This window comes from Panthera pardus, unplaced genomic scaffold, assembly GCF_024362965.1.
Source record: "Panthera pardus isolate Hobbes unplaced genomic scaffold, ASM2436296v1 HiC_scaffold_2, whole genome shotgun sequence".
Taxonomy (NCBI): domain Eukaryota; kingdom Metazoa; phylum Chordata; class Mammalia; order Carnivora; family Felidae; genus Panthera; species Panthera pardus.
The window spans coordinates 144,277,495-144,300,497 of NW_026526765.1; the positions used below are offsets into that span (position 1 = coordinate 144,277,495).

General features: G+C 38.9%; 1 protein-coding gene and 1 long non-coding RNA gene across 6 annotated transcripts in view; one reads left to right on the top strand and one right to left on the bottom strand.

Annotated features, from left to right (window-relative positions):
- Positions 1–8,403, top strand: part of LOC109278917 (uncharacterized) — a 34,723-nt gene extending 26,320 nt beyond the window's left edge. Inside the window, exon 4 of the long non-coding RNA XR_002085921.2 lies at positions 8,311–8,403. This is a non-coding gene — a long non-coding RNA (uncharacterized LOC109278917). The remainder of the gene's footprint in view (positions 1–8,310) is intronic.
- An 826-nt stretch (positions 8,404–9,229) lies between these two features.
- The window catches only part of AP3S1 (adaptor related protein complex 3 subunit sigma 1), a 72,110-nt gene continuing 58,336 nt past the window's right edge, over positions 9,230–23,003 (bottom strand). For 2 of the 5 annotated variants that reach the window (XM_053907546.1, XM_019469610.2), the window contains 3 exons: positions 18,833–18,940; positions 15,699–15,739; positions 9,837–9,949 (listed from right to left, as the gene is read on the bottom strand). In XM_053907546.1, coding sequence (XP_053763521.1) covers positions 15,704–15,739; positions 18,833–18,940 — 144 coding nt within the window. In that variant the 3' untranslated portion in view covers positions 9,837–9,949; positions 15,699–15,703. Of the gene's footprint in view, positions 9,950–11,259; positions 11,308–15,698; positions 15,740–18,832; positions 18,941–23,003 lie in introns of all 5 variants that reach the window. The other 3 variants (XM_019469609.2, XM_019469608.2, XR_008423926.1) reach the window with 2 other exon arrangements.

The window sequence follows — 23,003 nt, forward strand, 5'->3', positions numbered from 1 at the left end:
TCTGGTTGTTTTGTACATCCCATTGTTTATTTTTCCTTCTGTTTATGTCTACCTTTTGTTCACGGATGGATGTCTAATTAGTTGTTGATTGTTATGTAACTTGGTGATCTATTTTCTCATGAACTTGGATGCCCAAGTGTTTCCTCAGGTTTAGGAAGTTTTCAGCTATTATTTCTTTAAATAAACTCTTTGTCTCCTTCTCCCTCTCTTCGCCTTCTGGAATCCCAATTATTCTAATGATTGCCCTTGTGACTAAGTCCCATAGGTCACTCAGGCTTTGCTCTTTTTTATTCCTTTTTCTTTGTTCACTTCTGAATTATTTCTAAATTTCTGTCCTCTAAGTCACTAATTCTATCTTCCATTTGTGTGATTCTGCTACAAATGCTCTCTACTATATTCTTCATCTCACTCACTGAATTAATCTAGCCTCAGAATTTGTTTGGTTCTCTTCTAGAATTTCCATATCTTTGGTAGAGGATTCATTTTTGTTGTTCATGTATGGTTTTCCCCTAATATCACTGAATATCTTCAAAATAGCTATCCTGAATTGTTTCTTTACCAGTCAGATCACAGTATTCTGTTGAGTTGTTGGGAAATTATAACAACTGGGTTATTGGGAAATTATATCTTTTGGGGGGTGACGTATTTTATTTTTCACATTCCTTATATTTTTGCATTGCTGTCTTCCCATTCATCTTCTTAAATCTTTATTGATTGCTTCAGATGGGGGTAGTGATCACTGGAGTTACTAAATCTGGGGTTTCCTCAGCCTTTGAATGGGTAGACCTGGCTCCACTATCCTCACTCCTTCTTGTGGCAGAGTTCTTAAGCTTTTCCATCTTTTCCTAGGCTTGTAACTCACGAGGCTGCTGCTCGAACCCTCTCGTTTTCCATAAAGTGACTCTTACAGTTGCAGTTTGTGGTTTCTCCTTTGCCCACAGACCCGTTTTTCTGAGAGTTCTCCAATAACTGGACCTGCTCTCACCCGTGCACTTGGGACCACTCACAAAGTGGGGGGCCACAGGGTGGGGGAGGTGCAGGTCTAGCACTCAAGGTGGGGGGGTGGGGTTCTCAAGTGGGATGTTCCCGAAGGCTTGGGGGCCGACTTCCTGGTGAAGTCCTGAAGCAGTCAGAAGGAACCACGTTCCTTTAATGCCCTTTTGATATTCTTGTTTGTTTCCTACCCTTTCCCCTCCTTCCCCCAGTCATGGATGTCCTACCCTGGGTGCTGCTGGAGGGAAATGGGTTTCTTGAGCCATGACCCACAGAACTGGATTAATTGGGGTAGTCAGGCACTCACTCACAGTGCTCTGCCTCCTCCACAGGAGTGGTTGCCCACACCTGACAGTTTAGCCCCATGGAGTGTTGCCCTGGGTGGGAGGGCTCTAGCAAGAGCTTCTCTCTTTCCACTGAGTACAAACTCATCCTTCTCGTTCCAAAGGTGTGTTGGCATCTCCCCACAAGCAGGCTGGATTTCTACAAATTCTTTCTTGCCCATGTGTATCTGAATAGGCCAGTGCTCTTCAGGTTTTTTTTCCCTTACTGGGGCAAGCAGAGGTCCGCAGGACTACCTTGGGTCCACAGCCTTTACCCGGTGTTTACTTTTGAAAGCACAGGTAGGTAAGAGTCCTCTCAGATTCCTTGGTGTAGGGTGCTGGGTCCAATAGCTCCCAGGGAGGCCCTCTTGTTCATGCATAAATTTCCAATTAGTGGTTTTAAAAGGGGGGGGAAGGAGGAGAATCCTACACCTCCATGATGCTGACATCACTCCTTATCAATTCTTAGGGACCAATCCACTAAAGAAGGGAATTCGGACACAGAAATAATATTATCCCAATTCTGTGATACTGCATGGGTGGGAGCCTACTAGGTACCCTCACCTCTGCTTCACCCGCAATAACCAGTTTCCCTCTCTTCAATTTGAGATCTCTCTCTCTCTCTCTCTCTCCACACTCCTCCCCCAACATATTTTAATATCTGATTTCAGAGTTGCATCGAGTAAGCTGTGTTGTCAGCCGCTGGGAACCCAGCAGCAGGGTCCTAATGAAATCTATCTCCACAAGATAGCTGTGATTTTCACTGGATGAAGTTCCTTTTGGTGCTGTGAAGGACTTTTTTTGGTCAGATGTCAAGGAGCCATGGAGGAGTGGTGGACAGAGGCTCTTTTCTTTGCCAACTGGTCTTTTGATAGGAGGAGCCTGAAATGAATGGAAGGCAGCTATAAGGTTTAAAACTCTTGTTGTGACGCTGGCGGGAACCAAGGCCTCTGAATCCACAGATCCTAGAGTCGCAAGAACAGGAAACAGATTCCCCTGGTGGGTCACTGGGAGTGCTATGCTTACTTCTATCCCTTGGTACCTGGACCCATGTAGTATACCTACTGAGAACACAACACCACATAATGATTGTTGGTTCAGAATATATGTCACACCCTGGAGAATGCGGTGCCATCTTTTCAGGGTGTCCTCTCCTGCCTGTTGCTTCAGGTGTGCCTTTTAAAGAGGATATTCCAAAACTAAAAAATAAAAATAAAAAGGATATTCCATCACTCTATGAGCCCAGCAGATTCTGAGTTTGGCAGCCAATGACAGGATCAGTCAATCTCATTGTTCTGTTTATTGCTGTGTCTCCTTTGTTGTAAAGGGGATTCTTTGGTTCTTTATGATGGTATGTAGGATCCTATGTAGGTCCGTCAAATGCTCTGCAAATCCTTGCATTGTGATGTTGGCAGAGACGATGCAGCCAGAAAAGGTAAACTCAGACCCAGAATATGTGTCAGTTCTAGTCAGGATAACTCACACCGCTTTTCTAAGATGGAAGGGGTCCAAAGTTACTTGTCACCGAGTGGCTGCTTGGTTTCCACAAAGGAAGGTGCTGTTATCAGGGACTAAGTGTTGGTCTGTTACTGGCAGACAGAACATTCGACACAAGCTGGAGCTGAATCAGCCTTGGTGAGAAGGAGCTCACACTGTTGGACCCATGTGTAACCACCACCTTTCGCTACTCTGTTCAAGCTCCCACTGTATCCACGCTGCAGTGGCCTATTACAGAAGCACACGGACACTTTCCTGAGTCATTCTGTTTGGTAGTATAGTGTCTCTTCTGCGATACATAGAACACGTGATTCAACAATCTTCATATTTTCATGCTCGTTCCTATGGGTCTATTCACATGCCTCTCCCCACATCTCCTCACCCCTGATCTTCCAATCTCTCTTTTCCCAGGCCTTTGCCTAGCCAGCCATACCATCAGCTATTACCTTTGAGTCTTGGGCCACTTTGCACACAGTACATGTCCGGGTATACCACCCAAAGCTCTGCACCAGGGAAGGATTTCTCCTCACCATTATCCTTCCCCGGAGCCAAAGGAGAGGCACTGGTCAACAGCAGAAAGGGAAACGGGTGTCAGGATTTGTGCAGCTGATCTGTGCCCTCTGATCCCATTCTTTCCCATGTATCACTTGCACCTTCCTACACATTGTTGCTGGGTCCACCGAACCTTATGGTTCTGCGCCTAGCAGATCCCAGCTCCGTTCGGGATGCGTGATCATTTCCAAGATCACGTGCTTGTCTCAACCAGAGCCCAGGGGCATCCAAGGAATTGGGTTTCAATGATGTATAATTTCACACTGCAGGTGGCAAGGGATGGTTGCAGACTCACAGGAAGTTTATGTTGTTAACTCTCCAACTGGGCCGCGCCATAGACACCGCATGGCATCTTTTTCCATTGCTGACAGCTCAAATATCACTGGGTATGTCAGGCAGCATGGTCCAAGAGGCAAGATCACTTGCGCTGCAACCTGGACCCAGATCCCTCTCGTGTTCTGGGCCTCTCTCAAAACTGGATGAGATGCTATTTGTGTAAATGAACCGGAACAGTGTTCCCAGTCTGGAATATGCCACCTCCAGAGTCTGAAGACACCTACCAACCACTGTGTTTGCCACGGAGTAGGAGTTGTGAAATACTGTTTTTTACTTTGAAAGGGACACCCTGGAATACCTTAGATCACTGGCTCCCTAAAAATGTTACGGTAGGCTTATCTCCTACCGTGGAGGGCATGTGTCTTAACAAGGCCTTCACCATGCTTGCAACTCCTCATTCATCCAACTCACGTAACCGAGTGTTATCCATGAACCAATGTGATCCTATGTCACATGGTCCAGACCCCTTGGGACTGTATTATTATTATTATTATTATTATTAAATTTTTAATGTTTATTTACTTTTGAGAGGGGGCAGGGGCAGAGAGAGGGAGACACAGAAGCCGAAGCAGGCTCCAGGCTCCGAGCTGTGAGCACAGAGCCCAACGTGGGGCTCGAACTCATGGACCATGAGATCATGACCTGAGCCAAAGTTGGATGCCCAACTGACTGAGCCACCCAGGGGCCCCAGAACTGTATTATTATTGAGGGCAGGCGAGTTAAATATTTAGAGCACACTGTGTTGTGCAGCCATAACATCAACTTTCTGTCCCTCTGAACAGGGGACAAAAAAGAAGGCGTTTACCAGATCAGTGGCCACACTCCATCCATGTGAGCCCTTGCTCACCTCCCTTAACAAAGATGCCGTGTCTGGTGCAGCAGCTACAGCTGGACCTACAACTCGGTCAAGTTTGCAGGGGCTCTCTGTCATCCTCCAAGACCCACCTGCAGGGAACACACTAGACAATTAAGTGGGTATGCAGAGACCACCGTTCTTGCATCATTTAGGTCGAGTGTGACACTTAATCCCTCGCTTCTACCCAAGATGCGATATCGCTATTTACTATCTTGGCTGAGAGTATGGGGGCAATTGCAAAGTGTCCACTTAAGTCTTCCTTTCTACCGTAGCTCTTACTCTATGGACTGAGGACGGTGTCCCTTTACACAGCACACTCCTTACTGCTTTGGTAAATGGAGGAACCTCTGTGCTGTCTCACATTACATAGTATTCTCAGTCTAACACACACACACTGCTCTGAGTTTTTTTTTTTGTTTTGTTTTGTTTTGTTTTTAATATTTATTTGAGACAGAGAGAGACCACAAGGAAGGGGAGGGGCAGAGAGAGAGGGAAACACAGAATCCAAAACGGCGCTCGAACTCATGAACCATGGGATCATGACCTGAGCCCAAGTCAGATGCTTAAGTGACCAAGCCACCCAGGCGCCCCTTCTCTGAGCTTTCTGATCCCTTCTTCTCCTTGTTCGCCTTGGAAGTTCTGTGATACTTAGCTGGGCCGAGCTAGGTGGCTAAGGCTTTCTCCAAGCTTCCACGAACTACCCTAGCCATGTACTGGCACGGTCTCCTCAGGTCTCTGCCAGAGCTAAATCTTTTATCATTGGCAAGTGCCTACATATAAATAAACTCTCTCACCCAACTTTATGTTCCTTCCTCCCTTGACCCAGAATCCTCAGGATCCTGGCTCGTATATACTCTTCCTGGCTCCTCCGAGTTTATTTGGGCAAGGTTCTGCAGCAACTTTGGCAGGCCGGCACTTGATCCTGTGTTGTGTCTTCTCCTTACCTCCTGGCTTAGCGTCAGAGCAGGGGAGGCAATCCCGAGGACGGTACATGTTATCCTGCGAGGCAGGAGTTAACACATCCTCTTTCAGCACGGAACAGGAAGGCAGTGAATGGTAGCGTAACAGAAGAAGCGGGCTGCTTCCGCAGGCCCATATCCAAGATTTTCATGGGTGTTAAGCCCAGATGTCCTCATCCCAGGTTTCAGGTCCTCCTTCTTTCCAGTCATCTCCCTGACCTTGTCTTAGCAGACACGATGCTGCTTGAATCCAATCTTCTCTTGAGTTCTGCCAACCCCAGGGTCACGTCCTGGCCCTGATCCTTGGCATCTTCCACCCTCCCACTCTTTTTATATAAATGCTATCAAGAAGGCCCTGTGGCTTTCATACACAGCCTCTAATTGGTGATTAATCACCCTCAGGTTTCTCTACCGCACGGACTGCCCCCAGCAGCCACCCTCCAATTCCGTACTCTTTGTAATTACTACTTCTCTTGAACTTCTCAAATGCCTAAGACATTGTCCCTACCAGAGCATTTCCAGTATCCACTCATTCCAGTGGAAGTTTCAACGATTACCTTGCTACGGCATGCTGGCGGTGATCCACGTTCCATATGCCCCCAATAATAGGGTCCTCCGTTGCCAGCCTGTCAGTGGGTGATCCAGCTCCAAAACGTTATTTTAGGATCTGCCTCCTGAGACCATTCTTGGCCTATACAGCTGCCTTAGATGGGCTGCCCTGAATAAGTCTCAGATGGAGATCTGCATCCAAGACATTCACTGTGGTACGCCACTGGGATCAAAGCCTGTAAGCGTCTGTAGGAAGGAGGATGAGGCAGAGAAATGTAGTTAAACAAGCAAGGCACTCACAACAAAGGCCTCAGCTGATGTCATGGGTAGCCCTGGGGCTGGGATGGCCTTCCAAAGTTGTCCTGCCTTAGCCAAGGGGGCTGGACTTTGATAACCTTGATGTAGGTCTTTGGAGAGAAGTCATTACTTAAGTGAGGTAACTCTCTTCGGCTGGTGGCAGTTCTCAAACAGCAACTCTGCTCAATGTGCTCAGCCACCAACACTGCCAGCAGTGGAGGGAATGAGTACTTCACCCCCAAAAATGTACCCTAGAACATCATAAGTCCAGCTTCTAGCCCCCAACTTCTCTCGCTACAGACAGATTTAAAAAACTATAGAGTGTATCCTTCCATTTAAAAATGTAAATACAGGAGCAGGGCACCTGGATGGCTCAGTTGGTTAAACGTCCAACTTCGGCTCAGGTCATGATCTCGCGGTTTGTGAGTTCGAGCCCTGTGTTGGGCTCTGTGCTGACAGCTCAGAGCCTGGAGGTTGCTTCAGATTCTGTGTCTCCCTCTCTCTGCCTCTCCCATGCTCATGCTCTGTCTCTCTCAATAATAAACAAACGATAAAAAAAATTTTTTTTTTAAACTATAAATACAGGAGCGCGTGGGTGGCTCATTTGGTGAGTGTCCAATTTCGGCTCCGGTCACCATCTCACAGCTTGTGGGTTCCAACGCGTTGAGCTCCGTGCTGACACCTCAGAACCTGGAGCCCGCTTCAACTATGTCTCCCTTTGTCTCTGCCACTCCCTGACTCACACTCTGCCTCTCTCTCTCTCTCAAAAAAAAAAAGATTAAAAAAAAAGTACATAAACACATGCACACACACACACAAACACACTCATTCTCTTTTTCTTAGATAATTGGTAGCCTACTGTGATGGCTGGCTGGGCCACAGGGGTACCCAGACATTTGCTTAAACATTGAGGATGTTTCTGAGGGTTTTTGCATGAAATTAACATTAAAATCACTATACTGAGTGAAGCAGACAGCTCTCCCTAATGAGGGTGGGCCTCACCCAATCAGTCAAAGACATGAATCAAATAAAAAGGCTGACCCTCATCCAAGTATGAGAAAATTCCTCCTGTCTGTCTTCAAACTGGGACATTGGCTTTTTCCTGCCTTCAGAATTGAACTGAGTGTTATAATAAATCTCTTACGTTATTTAAAAAATATCACCAACACCATGACTTTATTCAAGTAAAGAGATTTAGTACAAAGGATTAGCCCACGTGATTATGAAGGCTGGCAAGTCCCAAGAGCTACAGAGTGAGTCAGCAATCTGGAGACCTAAGAGAGCCGAAGGTGAAGTTCCAGTCCAAATCTGAATGCCCGAGAACCAGGAGGGCCAATGCTGTAATTCTGGTCTGAAGGCTTGCAGACTTGAGACCCAGGATAAGCTGATGTTTCAGTTTGTCTGGAGACAGGAGAAAGCTGAGATTCCAATTTGAAAGCAGTCAGGTAGAAGGAAATCTCTCTTATTTGGATGAGAATGAGCCCTTTTATTCTACTCAGACCTTCAACTGATTGGGTAAGGCCCACCCACATTTGGAAGGCCAAATCTGCTTTACTCAGCCTACTGATTCAAATGTTAAACTCATTATACAGGGAGTCTCCAACTTACAATGGTGCAGACTTAACAATTGTGTGACTTCATGGTGGCGCAAAAGCAATATGCATGCAGTAGAAACTGTACTTCACATTTTGAATATTTACCTTTCCCCAGGCTAGGGATATGTGGCACAAAACTCTCTCCTGATGCTGGGCGGCTCCAGTCAGCCACGCAATCACAAAGGTAAACAAGCAAAAAAACACCCATATGACAGTTGTTTTTCACACTCAATACAGTATCAATAAGCTACACAAGACATCCAACCGTTTATTATAAAATTAGCCTTGTGTCAGCTGGTTTTGCCCAACTGTTGACTAATATGTTTTTCCATCTTGCTTTTCTCACTTAACAGTATATTCTAGGGATCAATTTGCAGCAACGTTACAGATGGTTCTCATTTTGACAGTTCTGTCAAAAAAAAAAATGACTTTTCTTACATCCCAGAGCTCGTGGGGTAAAATTCACACGTGCCACAAATCTAAGGAAATGTGTCGAAGAGAACATCTGAGAAGGACTAGAATTGTAAAAATCACGAAAACAAAAAACAAGAAAAACAAACTTCGGCCTAACTGAAAGAGGAACCCAATTCACGGTCCAGAAGAGAAGAGCAAATAAGAAAGTGTGGACCAATAGTGAGAAATCAGAACATGAGTGATGAAACTTAAGAAAACAATGAGCTTAGGGTGCCTGGGTGGCTCAGTCGGTTGAGCGTCCGACTTCGGCTCAGGTCATGATCTCACGGTCTGTGAGTTCGAGCCCTGCCTCGGGCTCTGGGCTCTGTGCTGACAGCTGGGACCCTGGAGGCTGCTTTGGATTCTGTGTCTCCCTCTCTCTCTGCCCCTCCCCGGCTCGTGCTCTCTCTCGCTCTCAAAAATGAATAAACATAAGAAAGAAAGAAAGAAAGAAAGAAAGAAAGAAAGAAAGAAAGAAAGAAAGAAAGAAAGAAAACAGCTTGACTTTGGGGTACAACAGTCAAGTGGAGCCCCGCAGGGGTTTGTGTTCAAAAGCAATGAGGTATTTGCCACAACCGTTTTTTGTCATCTGAGCAAGAAGGGAGAAGGGACCGGATGAAAGACTTAAACCTACCTGTATAAAACAAGATGTTGCAATTTCTCAGTACGGATTTTAGAAAAAAATCTGTCATCTCCCACCCCAGTTCTCTACACAGTGTGTGACCTCATACACTTGGATTCTGAAATAATGGAGTTTTAGAAGGATTTCACCAGTTTTTGAATATTTATTCAATTAAATAAATCAACATCAACAGCTGCTTAACAGTGATAAAATATACTTTTATTTACTTTGTTGAGTCAGAGGGTCGTAAAAAAATTATTGCTAAAGTAGATATCAGGCAAACAGAAAGGTGCTTTAGAAGTCCAGTTACCTTGGAGTTTATTTAAACTAAGAGAAAAAGATCATAATGTTTTCATGCAATACATACTTGGTTCTTTAAATAACAAGTGTGACAAATAACAGAAAGAACTATGGAATGCTGCACTTGTGATCCATACAAAACACCAACAGTTTGGATTGTACACAGTTGAAAGAAATGTCTCACACACCTTCTGAAATACTGTAGTAGCCAATACATAGAGGCATGCCTTAGGTGGGCACGGGAATGCAGTTTAGAAAAGAAAGTGAAGTATCACACTGGAACTACCCCATTTCTTCAAAATCACTGAGCAGGAAAAGCAACATTGAACTTCCGTACGGGTTTTACGCAACTTCTCTACAGTACCTTGACTTCAATCCAAGAGCAAAACTTAAGACTCTCCTCCTCTATTTTTGGTAAACAACTGCATGGTAAACTTAGATGACTTTTCCCCCTGGATTTTACCTGGGAGTGGCCTTTTTAATTTTTTTTATTTAAAAGAGGGCAGGTTTGGCACTTTTATACTGATGTCACCAATGTTAATATTTCTTGGGATCTCAGGAAGATTCATATTCTTTACAGCTGATACAGCACGGGCTGGAGCTCCCGCTAAGCCAGCCTGTATACAGAAGCAAATAAAAGAAAAAGAAAATGTACAACTCAGGTGTAGCTCATCAAAAAACACTAAAAATGGAGGACAACGATAAAAGATTTTCATATAACAAGCTTAGAGACCAGATGGTAGTTGGAATTGGTATGGGATGGTTACTTTGAAATTCTAATCTATAAAGAGAAAACAGTTGACACATTAAAAAGTACAGCGAATACATGCAATGATAACAACGGAAAGATTTACATACAAGTTAACCTGTGCTTAGATACCACATACAATATGCAGATGACAAAAACTACATCTTCACCTATATCCTGACTTACTGACTTATAATAGAAGCATGAGGCATATTTTACATTAGTTCCTTTTTAAACATCTCTTGCAACAACATGATGGATTTGGGTTTGTTTTTTGTTGTTGTTGTTGTTATTGTTTTTTGTTTTCTTTTTGCTTTTGAAATAGCATTTATTATCAAACTGTGCTATGAAATAAAAACTGAAAGTAATAGATCATGCTTGCTTAGTTTCTTTACTTAGAGCCAACTCCTTAAAACATTTCAAAACGACAATTTTTTTTAAAAAAATTCTTGTAATTGTGGAGGCTCTTCTAAACTTTTCTAGGAAAGTTCTAAAACATTGAAAAAAAAATCAGGCTTTTCAAGCAAAGCCTCAGTCCAAAGAGAACAGTTCTGCCTGAAAATGAAACTGCAACAAAGAGGATCTTTCCAACCCTTCAATGCATTAGAGACAATATGATGATTAAAAATACTTTGTCATATCAAGTAGATTCAATGACATATGTTCAGTTTACAATATACAAATTTAGAGACAGAACAGCATAAATACAAAAGGCAGTATTTCTATAAATAACTGAATTTTAAAGCTTCTAGTAGCATTAGTGTACGATATTTGGCTTTATTCTTAATAGGGAAATTTATAATCTGTGAAATAATTTTGAAAGAAAATATGCTTAAAATTTAAAAGAAAAATGCAACTGTATCATCTTTCTCAAATAGCTACAAGAGTCTTCATACTTTTGGGATTTAAAAATATTTAGATTTCATCCATTTTTATTCAGGTGATATAAGAAAGCCAACAAACACGTCTGAATTCAGTGGCACACATCATCTTGCACAAAAGCAGACAATTAGGTAACAGAAACAAATCTTCCACTTTGCTTCAATTACACATATGAGACAATGTCTGTGTAATTAGAAACACTAGTTTTAAGTCCCTTTTTGAACTTTTAGGTCTTTTTCTCATATGTAATCCTACCTCTTTTGTTAATTAAAATAAGAGTAATAATAAAGCTGTTACCTGAGAAAAATCTTGACTGATACAAAATAGGCCAGTGTAAACTATTTGCTGAATAAAGGATACAAACATTGTTAAGCAATGAAATAAAAGCCATGGATTATCAAGTCAGAATTGGAAATAATAGAAAAATCAGTAAAATAATATTAATAATAGCTATGGTCCACACAGGCAATGATAAGGGTGATAGGGTGATATAAATGAAACACTCCATATCCAATTAAAAATGAATAGGGCTGGAGTATTCAATTTTTGTAAGTGAATAGAGGTTAGTTGTTTTTCATTGACCTCTACATTTATACCTACCTGAAGCAATGCAGTTAATTTGTGTACCCCCAAAAGATGTTGGAGATATGAATAAATATTGCGTATTCATTCAAAAGGGTCTTTAACCTGATTATCTCAAGTTCAACGTCTAGCTACCAAAATTTAGAATGGTTTAGGACCAAAGAAGGATCCATCTTATGGCTCTCTTCCTTTCACCCAAAATCTGTTGTCTGCCAAGGAACAAAAATTATTTTACAGAGTTACAGCCATCCTGGAGCTTGTATCTTTCTAATTAAAAACCACTTGCCACCATTTTTACTTGGATGTGTCTATACAGGGTACAAATGATGAGTAGATTATGAAAAAGTATTGATAAGATATTTGAATACAAGTATTTTAAAAGGCAGGAATTATTAGAGGACTTTATTACTGAGACAGAGAGAGAAAGTAGGTATGTGTGTGTGTTTTACTGGATGCTATGGTTTTAACTTTTATAAAGAGTGAAAATAATTTTTTTCAGTATTAAATGTCATTGCCAGAAAGCCTTCTTTTCCATACCACCCTGTACCATGAACAGCTCTAGACTGAACCTGAGCAAAGAAAATGAGAATAAAAATGCGTCCTGTTAAATTTCTTTAGATTAAGTCGTTTCTTTGTGACCAAAGATGGTGTCGACTGTTAGCTGCTAATGAGAATACATAAAGTCAATATAGCAATTGATTTAAATAGCATATATGTGCCAAGTTCTTATTATGTAAAACCAAAAGAAGTTTCTAAGTACAACAAACTACAATTCCTCTAAACATAAGCAGCAAGCTGTAGACATGCAAAGGATGGTAACTATTCAGAACACGCAAATGAATTAAGAGAATCAAATTATTTCTCAAGCATGTTCAACACTTTTGTGTAGTACGTCATGAATTTAAATGGCAGGAAATAATCAAAAAAACCTGTAATGTGTACTTCAGTTAAGTTTTAATTAAACTAACATTTTAAGAAATCAGATTCTGCAGAATATAAAATATAAGAAAAACGTAAGTAGGACTGCTGATCAGTAAATAGATGCTTAAATGAGCTTTCAATATCTCCATACAAAAATGAAGGGCTTTAAAAAAAAAAAAAAAGACTATTCAGGCGGTCAATACCAGAAGTGCTGTAAAACAAATTTCTTTTTTCAGACTTCCACGACAGTGAAGTCTGAAACATTTTTATTAAAGAAAAAAATATAAATGAGGTAATTTGCCATCAGGAGATTAGTTTGCCAACAGAGAGGTATAAAGTAAATTTTATCTTAGTTAAGATTATTTTTCTTTCAGTAACATACATTCAAAGCAACAAGATAATGTGTACTAGTTTGTTTGGGTTTTTTTGGACACTAAAATTTACAGAAATTAGGCTTACCTGACTTGTTAGTAGTGTGTACAACGTAAAATGTAAAATTAAGATACTCTGACAGCACAACATAGCCCTCTTAAAGATCTGAGATTACGCAGCTGACACAAAGCAGAAATAAAAAGAATGAAACCCTACTGGAGAAATAACTTGTTTCTGTCTATGTTATTGTACTCGAGCACCACCATGGCAGGCCGACTGCAGCGACTCCACTAACGAAAATAAATATGTGACTCCAAAGCAGTTAAGAGTATGAATTGGATGAGAGAATGAAGTACAGTATATAAAAGGATGGTCATGTTTTCTCTCCCATGGGATTAAATAAATTAACAGAATTAAGAGAAAGAAAACAAAATGAAGTCTGCAAGTATACCAAAATGAGGCCAAACAGATAGAAGACTTATACAGACATACTCTCGAAAATTTCAAGCACTTGAATCACAAAGATAGTAATGGATGGATATGATTTGTTTTTGATTTTGTTTTTAAATTGCCAGACCCAAAAATAAACAAAATATGTGCAAGCAAAAGTGGAAAAGCAGCATTGCTAAAATATATTTCAAAGGCTCCCTTTTCCTCATGCAATAAGGCAATTAACTTTCTCGAAGGGAAAAGGAAAGAATCTAGATATTTATTTCATCTAAGACATAAATTACTATCCTACCATCGTGCAATATTTTTCCCAGCTTGAAATGCCAAGTAAGATGGTAGTGGGATTAATTTGTACCTACTGAAACCTTTACCCACCCTTCCTGCTGGCAGCTGCTATATGCACATTCATAATTTTGACCTAACAGCAAAGTGAAAGAACAGCAACATTAATAAACACAGTATTAAATGGTTTCAGACTCAAAATCATTAACAAAATAATGGCAGTTCTTGAATGCACGTTTTGAGCAAAATAGGAAATGTCAGTATTTTACTTTCTGAACGTAAGGTAGAATAACTTAATCTGGGATCTTGTAACAGGCTTGTTCTTTGCTTTAAAGGCAGTGCTTTAATATTACAATTAGAAACAAACAGGTTAGAAATGCTGCTAATGACAGTCCTTTAGGGAGCAAGAACTGGAACATTTTATCAAAAAGTTTTATCATAATTAGAATATTTAAAAATTTATAAACCTTCCCAATCATATAATCCGTTTTATATAATCTTCAGGTATATTTTCATTTCAAGCACAGGATTTGCCTGTGTGAAATAAATATAGCAGATTCGTGCCCAATTTGCAGATTTAACAGAACTAGTTCTGACTGTGCCAATGACCTCAGGGGGTCCTCACTGTAATTTTGTAGAAGAATAGAATAACTGCATGTCAAGGTAAGAAGCAGGGACCAACTCACAACCTGACCTTCCAATATCACTGTGTCTCAGGGCCACTTTTCTTACTCTCTGCTCTTTGAAAATAGAAACTTAATTTCAAAAGAGAAGAAATCTAATTACTAGTTCTCGTGATGGAAGTTAACAGACCCAAGCAGTTCTTGGCTAGAAAATAACAATCTGACATACATTAAAGACTAGAACGTAGAAATTGGCAGTGACGTGGATCAGTGGAGTAAATGAGACCATTATGGATTTTCTATTCCAGGGATAAAGTAATACAGATCTAAGGACCAAACGTCGTACTCCTAGCTTCATGACACAACCCGCGATCTTGGGATAAGATAAGCCACCTGTATGCTGCAGCTTCTCAAACCCATCCAGAAAGTAATAAATTCGTGGCTGAAAAACAATGCCAAATTCTCAGTAGCATTTTTCTAATTAGTCAAGTGGGTCATCTAACTTGTGAATTCAAATTTTTTTTTCCCTCTATGGGACTCAATATAGTATTTTCACTTTGAAATTTTTTAATGGAGGCCTATAAGCATTTTCATTTTTGTACAGAAAAAGCTGTTCATCATCATTTAGATTGAAATTTCTAAAAAATACTTTACACAGTTAATTTAGGGTGTGAAAAAATGCACAGGAAATGTCAGAGAATATAGAGTTTTATGAAGCTAGGAGTCTACTGAGTCTTATTCTAATATGTTTGGGATGTCAGAAGGTTGCTATGCTGGAAAGCCATTTTATTTTGGTCAAAATATTTAATTCCAATTTTTAGAACATTTAGTGCAATTTTAGGAGACTTGTTATCTGATACTTTTTGTTGGCCACTTTTAATATGTACTTGTTAGTCAAAAACATAAAAGCAATTCTGTTAAGACTTTGGAACTGAAAACCATTATGGGGAGAGAGAAAGTACTATTTAAGTCACTATTCTAAGCCTTCACTGCTTCTCACTTTGTATGCAAAACTTTAAAGGTTCATGAAGCCTTTAGTTTTCAAAGCACAGCTTCCAAAATTCAGCAGGCAATTTTATGTTAGAATTCTAATTTGAAAGATGGAGAAAAAACTAGCTGTGAGAGTTAAATTAGATTGATTCTACCATATGATTCTCGAAATAAACTCTAAATTTTTATATAAAAGTAAACTGTCATTTCTACAAATGTAATTTGTCAGTTAAATGACGATGTTAAAAAAAAAAGAACAAAAAATTTACTTTCCTTTCACAATGCAGGCAGACAAAACACAACAAACATGACATCGATGAGATACTAGTAAAATACAGTAAGTCCAATAAAAGATGAAGAAACTACAAGGAGAAACTAGAATGGAAAATTGGCTACAGGGACTACATGGGTTCATTAACACAAAGAATTTTTGAGTCTGGCCTAAATAATTAATTGCCTTTGACATCATTTTGCTTTCCCTTTGTTAAAGTACATTTTTCTCAAAGTCAGCAATACCTTGTCTACCTGTCCTGTCTGGGAGATTGAAAGATAAAGGTCTGTAAGAGAGAAGAATGGAAAGAGCTAGAAAGATCAGGATGTTCGGAAAAAAAAGAAGACTGACTTTAAAAAAGTAGTGACTATATTCAGACCCATTTATCCCATTTATTCATCTTAAAAATAACATGAAATACATAAAAGCTAACAAGTCTCCCCGACTCCACCCCTCTACCCCCACCCCCAGGGAGTCCTGTATTCCTCAGGCAGATTCCTGAGTGCCTCTGACACCTTCCCCCAAACCCATCAACCTCCCAGCTTAAACCTTTTCCCAGACCCCATTGTTAGTAAACCATTTTTCTGTCAAATCAGGATAGATGAAAATACATTCAGAGCATATGGTTGTTTCTACTGTCCTTAAAGATCTGGCTGATCTTCGTTTACACTGGGAACTGAGGTGGTTCACTTCCAACTGTCACTGGAAATATACTACCTTTAAGCCAAAATAATAAACTCTTCAATTTCTGACAAGGTAAAGGCACCTAGATATACCCATGTTGCATCTCAAGAGGTTTAACCTTAAATATACCTAGGCTGATTTCTAAAAGATAAATGATACTCTAAATATCACTTAAATTAATCTTAAAAATGATACCCCCCAGGTCTTTTCATCAACCACGATATTCTGGAATTTGATTCTTTCTGGGCAAGTGTTTGCTTGCATTTTAACTAAAAGTTAGTAAGAATCAGATAAAAAAAAAAAAAAAAAGCTTATAGCGTGTCCTCAAATAATTCTGGATGATTCTATAATCATTCATATATTTGGTATAAATGCCCAGTTAAGAGAAACAGGGAAATGGAACCCATATGAAAACTTCCGACATTTCAATGTGTCTGGAATAAAGGTGGTAGTCTTCAAAACATACGTATGAAAACTACGGAAAAATTACACCAAGTCAACATTATTTTGCTGAAAATATGATCAGGACTAAATGGTCTCACTTGAATTCAAAATCCTACTTTAAAACATTAGCAGACATCACATCTAGAGATATACTTGATAAAAAACAATGTTGTGGTTTATTCCCAGATTTTCTTTTTCTCCTAATTTGTACCAGATAACAGCAGATTGTGCGAGTTAAAAGATGATCAGTGGATGAAAAATATCAGTACTTTTTTCACCAGTACTTAAAACCATTTTAAATAGAAATGGTTCTGTGAAAAGACTTTTTTGTAAGTTACAGTATTCTTATAATGATTTCCATTGAAAATGTAAATTTTGTATTTTACTGCTTTTCACAGATAAGAAAAACTGCCTCATTAACAAAGTTGTACTGGACAATCAGAAAACAAATATCCATTATGCAATTATAATAGGTCCTTCATGACTTCTGTCAGTATTATAAATAGCAAACCAAGGCCAAAAAAAAAAAAAAAGAGGAGGACACCATCCATGAAAAGAAGTTAAATAAATACCCGGAATGTGAATATTCCAGACAAAAGGTCAATATATTTTTACAGATAATCACACAGAAATCATGAATTACCACATTTCCATTCATTTCTGACAGATTATTAATGGATTGTGTCACTGTCTCTTGGCATTTAAAATCTATATCCATACATTTTTGTAAAGCAAGTTTTAACAGATTACATAAATTTCAAGTTATCACTTAAGACTTTACAGCTCAGAGGTTATAGTAAATCTCTTACTATACTAAACAATAAGATAAACCAACTATAGTCAATAATATTCTGGCTCTTTACCTTGTCCTAAAACAAAGCTTTCTGTATTAATCTAGTTTGTTTTCCCTTTTCAAAAACCAGTATTTTAAAAATTGCCGTAGAACACATAGCCTATACATAGTTATTGAAAAGAATCATAATTTTAAGCTCTTCACCATTACAAGTATCTCTTTTGGGCAATCATAGGGACGGTAAATTGAGATAAAGAGAAATCCAGAGCTATTGGAAAACATTGGAAAATGTTCAACAAAGCTTCAACTATTTCTAATTCTCAGATGCTGGATTTATCCATCATCCTATGTTTCATTCTATTCCAATGAGCATAGCATTATTATGTTAAACTGATCCTTTAAAGTGCCAACAAGATAAAAACTCTTTAGAACTCACCTGTTGTAAATTAATGCTAGCATATTTTTAATACCTTGCTGCTTTTATAGTAATATTTACTTTAAATCAACCAAACACCTGAACTTGAACTAATAATTATAAATATACAATTTGCTTTTCTAATCTGAGTTATGACTATAAATATCAAAAGTAGCAAATACAGTGTTGAATGAGATATCAAGACTATTCATCTTTCTAAACTTCCACTATTATAACAAGAAACAACCAAAATCGTGTGAACTTGAGTGGCTCAGCTACAGTACCTGTTATTGACATTCAGTACTTGAGGAAAGAATCACTAAAATTCTCAAGCAGGACTGTATGCAATGCTAAAGTGCTGGTTGATTCTCATGCACCTAATCTAACAGAACAAAGTTAGGCATGTATGACTAACCAAATCTTTCTCATCTAGAATGCAGTAAAAGCCATGAAATGCATGTATCAGTGTACAAAATATGTGCCTTAGCCAACTTGTAAGTGACCTCTGAGAAGGATCCAGAATTAAGCAATTAAGGCAATGAATTTTTTTCAGTGTTCACTCAGGCTTGCTAAGCCCCAACTGAAACCATAACAAATGAAATGCTCTATTCCTCATGAGAATCCCATTTCCTCTCCTCTCCTGTCCCAGAAATAGTTCTGTGACACTAAATTTATAGTCTTTAAAAATATCAGTTCTTGGATTTCCTTGATAATTACTGAATTAGGTTTTGTAGGGCAAATCCTGATTTCATTATTTGAATATCTAATCTCTTTAATTTTCAAGCAAGAAGAATCTGAACTGTTTATTACCCAAGGCAGTTACAACTGTGACTAAAAGAGAATAGACAACACTATCAGGTGGATAATAGTCACAGAACATTGAACATACTAAGATATGTATATTCCATTTTTTATAACCTGAAGAAGCCTCTCAGCTGTCCTTAAAGGGTGATACTGAAGGACAAACGGTGAAAGCTACACATCATGCATAATTTGTGATCATGCTTTCTACCTTCATTACCTAGAGCACTTTCCATTCTTACCTCAGACTTCTCCAGTTTATTCTGGGCGTCAATTTGTGTAACGATCTCATTCATGTTGGTCTCCAACACCATCCCCCCCATCACCATTTCTGCAAGAATATTGTGAACCTAAAGGAAAAAATAATACATGGCCGTAAGGAAAACTCACTACAAAAATGTTTCATGATTCCAGTACTTTTTGTTTCAAAACTGCTGTGGCTATTTTATAAGTATGAAATGTAAAAAACAACAACAAGTAATAACTCGGGGGGTGCCTGGGTGGCTCAGTCGGTTAAGCATCCAACTCTTGATTTGATTTAAAAAAAAAGAAAGAGGGGGCGCCTGGGTGGCTCAGTCAGTTAAGCATCCGACTTCGGCTCAGGTCATGATCTCACGGTCCGCGAGTTCGAGTCCCGCGTCGGGCTGTGTGCTGACAGCTCAGAGCCTGGAGCCTGTTTCAGATTCTGTGTCTCCCTCTCTCTCTGCCCCTCCCCTGTTCATGCTCTGTGTCTCTCTGTCTCAAAAATAAATAAACATTAAAAAAAATTTTTTTTAAATAAAAAAACTTAAAAAAAGAAATAAATAAAATTGAATAATATATATTTAACCAAAAGAAGTTTTTTTTTTTTTAATAAAATTACTTTATAATACCTTTTAGGTCCTATGCTACATACTCTGCCTGAATTATTCTTACGATAACCCTATGAGGTGTCTATACTGTTTTTATCTCTATTTTACAGATAAGGTAGTAGTTGCACATGTATGAAAGGGCATACAAGTAATAAGTGGTAGAGTCAGTATTTATACCAGTCTAATTTCAGAGTCTCCATTCTTTTTTTTTTTTTTTTAAGTTTATTTTTGACAGAGAGAGAGAGAGAGAGAGAGCAGGGGAGGGGCAGAGAGAGAGGGAGATACAGAATCTGGAGCAGGGTCCAGCCTCCGAGCTGTCAGCACACAGTCCAACACAGGGCTTGAACCCACAGACCATGAGATCATGACCTGAGCTGAAGTCGGATGCTTAACCAACTCAGTCACCCAGACGCCCCTATATTATTTCTCATTCTTTTATAAGACTGTATACAAATGTATTCATGATTTTTAAATCCTATCATTATTTACTAATTTTCCATTTTGGAAAGAGGGATACCTGATGTACAATTCTTGAAGAAAGAATTAGAGAAATCACTTTTCCTACAAACAAAACAAAACCAGAAGTCACAACTGTTTTAACTACTAGGGGCTAACTATCATTACTTCTGACTGCTACCTCTTCTGCAACTAGATACCATTTATTAAAACTATGTTTTGGTGTTGCATTTAACAGTATCTAATTTAATTCTCATATTAACCTTTGTTACAGTTGAGAGAATAAACCAGCTTCCTCAAGACACGTAAACTAATACGTAGCAAACAAACAATTCAAACCGAAGTCCCAATCCTTGCTTTCTTCTGTTAACGTGAAACTGATACACCAAATTAATTTTTAGCCATATTCTATGAAGATTCAATTAAGGCCAAGAAGGTGATTAGGTGATAAAATATAATGTCCTCACAATAGCTAACAGGTACTATCCAGAGGAAAAGTATTCAGAAAGAAAGGCCATGGCCAGCAAAAGATTCATTAAAACTTGTTTTAACAGTAGAATTTCCCCTCTTCTTTTTATTATTATTTTTTTAAGTTTATTTAATTTGAGAGACAGAACACAAGCAGGGGAAGGGCAGGGAGAGAGAGGGCAGAGAGAGAATCCCAAGTGGCTCCATGCTGTCAGTGCAGAGCCCGACATGGGGCTCGAACTCACCAACCGTAAGACTGTGACCTGAGCCAAAATCAAGAGTCATACGTTTAACCAAGTGAGCCACCCAGGTGCCCCTCCCTCTTCTTTTTAAAACAAATTCTCACGAGAAAGCACAAACTGTAGTGCTGATAAAAGTGTAGCAACTCCACCAACCTGACTTTGCTCAGGCTTTCTGGGGGGGCTCACCCCTACATACACTTACTCCTGCCTTTCCAGAAACATCTCAGAAGCACAAGCAGATTAGTAGAAATTGTCGATTTCGGTATTATAGAAATGTCTACCAAGTTTAAAGGTATCAAAATACGAGAAGCCTGCAAATGTGGGTCATACCCAAGAAATTCTAAGAATGTATGATAATTTAATAAGGTCTAGGATGTAAATCTGTCCTCAAAGTAAAAATAACTCCTATGAAAGCAAATTCAGAAATCCAGAGAAAATAAAATAAATAAACGAGAGCCTGTGAGCTAAATCCTTAAACACGGTGTCACTTATTAGAAATATAGTAAGCGCCTAAAGAATGTATTCTAGGTGAGGAGGTACTATGTGTATAAGTCCCAGGAGATTAACCATATGGGAATGAGAAGTATTAATTGGGAGGCCAGGTCAGTATTTTCAAGGTTATGGTTTTCAAGTAAGGTATGGAGGGATCACTTAGAAACTGTCCAGTGACCGAAAACTTCCACGTTTCAAGAATTGATTGGGAGGAATTTCTGGCAGACTTAGTTAAGAGAAAGAAGATGATAAAAGCTTTAGCTTAGCTCTAACACATACAGATGACAGATTCCAGTATTTTGTCTTTAAATTTTACCTGAAACAGACTTAATGGAAATAAAAGGGTGACAATATGCTTGAAACATAACTCATCTACTGAAATCCTTTGATGTTCACCTATAATAAGAGTTCGATAGGTTTTTATCCCCTTTTCCTGAATACTTATAGGTATTTAACTGTTTTTAAAAGTAGCAAATACCACATTAATGATGTATTTTTGCTTTTTTGTTTGGTTTTAACTATATATACCCTATCTATCCAATCGCATAGCTTCTTATGGACATAAACCAGAATTTCTAATTTCATTTTAATTTTTTTAAATCACAATACAAGGAAATTGTTAAAAGTTCAAGCTATACCGAAACTTAAGTATGAACAGTAACAGTCTCCACCACCCTCAACCTCTGTAGGTCCCTCTATCCAAAGATAATCACAGTTAATTGCATCTTATACAGGTTTCTCCCACTTCCCGCAAAGTTTCCTTTGAGTCCCTTCACTTTTACAAAAGACCTATGCTCATATCTGTTTTTGTTAACTGCAAGAAATCCAAAGAGAATTTTCAACTTCTATGAAATGGTACTGATTCAGTGCTTTAAGCCACTTTGGCTTATGAAGTGGTTTATAGGAACACTACTTTTTGGATAGCAAGGGAAAATCTGTACACCCTTCTTGAAAACTTTTTATGCATATACTTGTTATGTGTGTGTAAATCTAAGTCTAATTTATACAATCATATAATATACATTATAGTTACAGTTCTGCAAGAGAATAAGGAATGGACTTAAACAGGCACTAGGGAATTAAGGATGTGAGTTAAGAAAATAATAAAAGATAATAATAAAATAATAAAAGATACAGATATATGTGCAAGAATGATCAAGCAACTTTGTTGGTAACAGTAAAAAGACAAAAAACCAAAACTGTAAAATGGTAAATCTATACCATTTTTTTAAAAATTGTATTCAAATTCCAGTTAGTGTAATATTAATTCCAGATGTATAATACAGTGATTCAACACTTCCAGACATCACCAGGTGCTCATCACAACACATACACTCCTTAATCCCGGTCCCCTATTTAACCCATCCCCACCCCCGCCCCTCTGGTAACCATCAGTTTGTTCTCTAGAGTTAAGAGTCTGTTTCTTGGAAATCTACCCTGTTAATGAGAGACATCTACAGATTCCTTAGTAATACAGATTATTAAATGAAAAGATGGATGGGATAGAATAATACCTATAATATGATCCCACTGAGGTATACAAGAAAATTACATGTACGCACCTACTTGGATATACCCAGAAAATGCCTGGAAAGACATGCAAATACTTTTTATCCATTTACCTACTGAAGGACATCTTGGTTGCTTCCAAGTTTTGGCAATTATGAAATAAGCTGCTATACGCATATGTGTTCGGGTTTTTTTGTGGACTTAAGTTTGCAACCCCTTTGGGTAAACACCAAGGGGCATGATTGCTGGATTGTATGGTATGAACATGTTTAGTTTTCTCAGAAACCACCATACTGTCTTCCAAAGTGGCTTTCCCATTTTGCATTCCCACCAGCAATAAATGAGAGAGTTCTTTATCACCACTAGGTGCTGTCAGTGTTCAGGATTTGGGCCAT